A 1,919-nucleotide genomic window follows, 5' to 3' on the forward strand; every position below is an offset into this window, starting at 1 on the left:
GTGCCGGTGGATCCACCGCCACGTGCCGGCCAACTGCTCCTCCGCCGCTCCTTGCCTTCCCTCCCACCGCTTCACTTCCATACCAGTTGTGAGAGGTGTACGCCCTCAGTACCTCAGGCGTACGCCTCAGAGGCGAAGCGCAGGCTCAACGCCTGGCTTCCCCTCATCGCATTTAACAACCTTGATTAGAATGAACTCATCCAAATCATCATCACAAATTTACATTGTTTTTTCTTTCTTTTGAATTTATCATGTCTTCAAGTTTTATTGAAAAAATATAAAAAGGACCAAAAAATGGGATAATATTGCAATATTTTCATGGTATTTTCTTAAAAATTTCATTTTTTGGTATTATTAAAATTAAAATTTTCTCAAAAACCACTTATTTTAAAATTCACCTGAACCCTGCTGATTTTTCTGGAGACTAATAGTTGTGATATGAGATAAAGTTTCAGACGGAACCCGAACCGTTCGACGCAGCCAAAATTCACCGGCCAAAGTTAGGTCATGCTGAACATGAGCGTTTTTGCTCGTGCCCACATCGTGGCCGTCTGTTTGCATTTTGGATGAATGCCACGTAGTTTTGTTGACTTTTGAGCTTTTTAAAATGCAAATCGGATGGCCACGATGTCAGCATGAGCAAAAACGCTCGTGTTCTTCAGCATGACCTGATATGCTTCCAAGTTAAAAAAAGGTACTTTTTAAGTACGACCTTGAACAATGAGAGGTCAATATCGTAACTTCACTTCATCTGCAGCCAATTTTTTCTTCCTGCCGATGTGGAATCCCTCTGTATATGATAGCCTCCAGGGCATTCCGGTAAAATCGTCATCCATCGGTCGCTTATTTAAACTCCGGAACACCTCCTCTCCAGGGAGTCCCACTCGCCGCACGAGAGATCCGAAACCGCAGGGCCCAATGGCGCTCGATTCCGACCATTCGAAGCCGATCTCTCACCGGAACCCAGACGGAGACAGTACGGATAGGTTTCCCGTCGCCGTCTCCATCTCTCCGTCGGGCTCGTCGGCGTTCGATCTCGAGGAGGCGCTCTTCTGCCCCGTCCCCGACTCGCCAACGTCGCCGCCTGAGGAAGCAGACTCCGGGAACGTTCCGCCGCCGGATATCATGGTCTCGGGCATGCCGACGGTTTCCGGAGAAGGAGTCTGTGCCGTATGCATGGAGGAGCTCTCCGGAGGTGGCACGTGCGGAAAGAGGATGCCGTGCTCGCACGTGTACCACAGGGAGTGCATATCTGAGTGGCTCGCCCGCGACAGCTCGTGCCCGCTCTGCCGGTGCCGGATCAGTCCGGAATGATGACGTGGCGGGTTTAGATCCGCCCGAGGGACAAGTTTTCCGGTGGTTCGGGTTGCTTGCGTGGGGTTTTTCTTTGTGGATGTCGAAAGTGCCTCCAACTCGCATAGGGCCGCGGTTTCATCTGAGTTGTGCTTTGTTGAGAGAGGGTATTTTCGTCTTATATTATTATACATGAGAGTGTTTTAGTAATTCCAGTATATAGAACTAATTGAGACTCCTGCCAATTGTGTAATTTTCGCGTTTCAACAGAGTTGTTATTTGTTACAGAATCACAAAAAGTGAATTTAAGAATAATTTGTTTTGCTTTAAATTTTAATTGAATTTCGACCCAAGTCCCCATGCTCGATCAGGTCCGGACTCATTTTGCATACGATTAGTGAAGCAAGAGGAAATAAAAATAATAATATTGAAAACATTTTCCATAAAAAAAGAACTTGGAAGAGCGATATTGACTCGGTGGTACTTGCGATTGTTTGATATCTGGAGACTGGTTGTTCGGACGTCTCTTCCATCTTCAAGAAAACGGGAGTTTCCCATGTGCCAAACCGACCGCTGCGAGTGGGGTACGGTAACCTTGGATGCAACTGCGTTTTTGGGTGTTGATG

The 1,919-nt window shown here is 47.1% G+C and overlaps 1 protein-coding gene across 1 annotated transcript; it reads left to right on the top strand.

Moving 5' to 3' along the window:
* The first annotated feature begins 877 nt into the window (after window positions 1–877).
* LOC149814820 (E3 ubiquitin-protein ligase MPSR1-like) lies at window positions 878–1,538 on the top strand. Its single transcript, XM_089989791.1, has one exon. The coding sequence runs from the start codon at window positions 919–921 to the stop codon at window positions 1,312–1,314; it is 396 nt and encodes a 131-aa protein (XP_089845917.1). The 5' UTR covers window positions 878–918; the 3' UTR covers window positions 1,315–1,538.
* The last annotated feature ends 381 nt before the right edge of the window (window positions 1,539–1,919 follow it).

Source organism: Nuphar pumila, chromosome 15 (assembly GCF_984573655.1).
Source record: "Nuphar pumila chromosome 15, dmNupPumi1.hap1.1, whole genome shotgun sequence".
NCBI classification, from domain to species: Eukaryota; Viridiplantae; Streptophyta; class Magnoliopsida; order Nymphaeales; family Nymphaeaceae; genus Nuphar; species Nuphar pumila.

Excerpts from the sequence above, each read along its gene's own strand:
- LOC149814820 (XM_089989791.1), top strand. The coding sequence starts at position 919 with ATGGCGCTCGATTCCGACCATTCGAAGCCGATCTCTCACCGGAACCCA.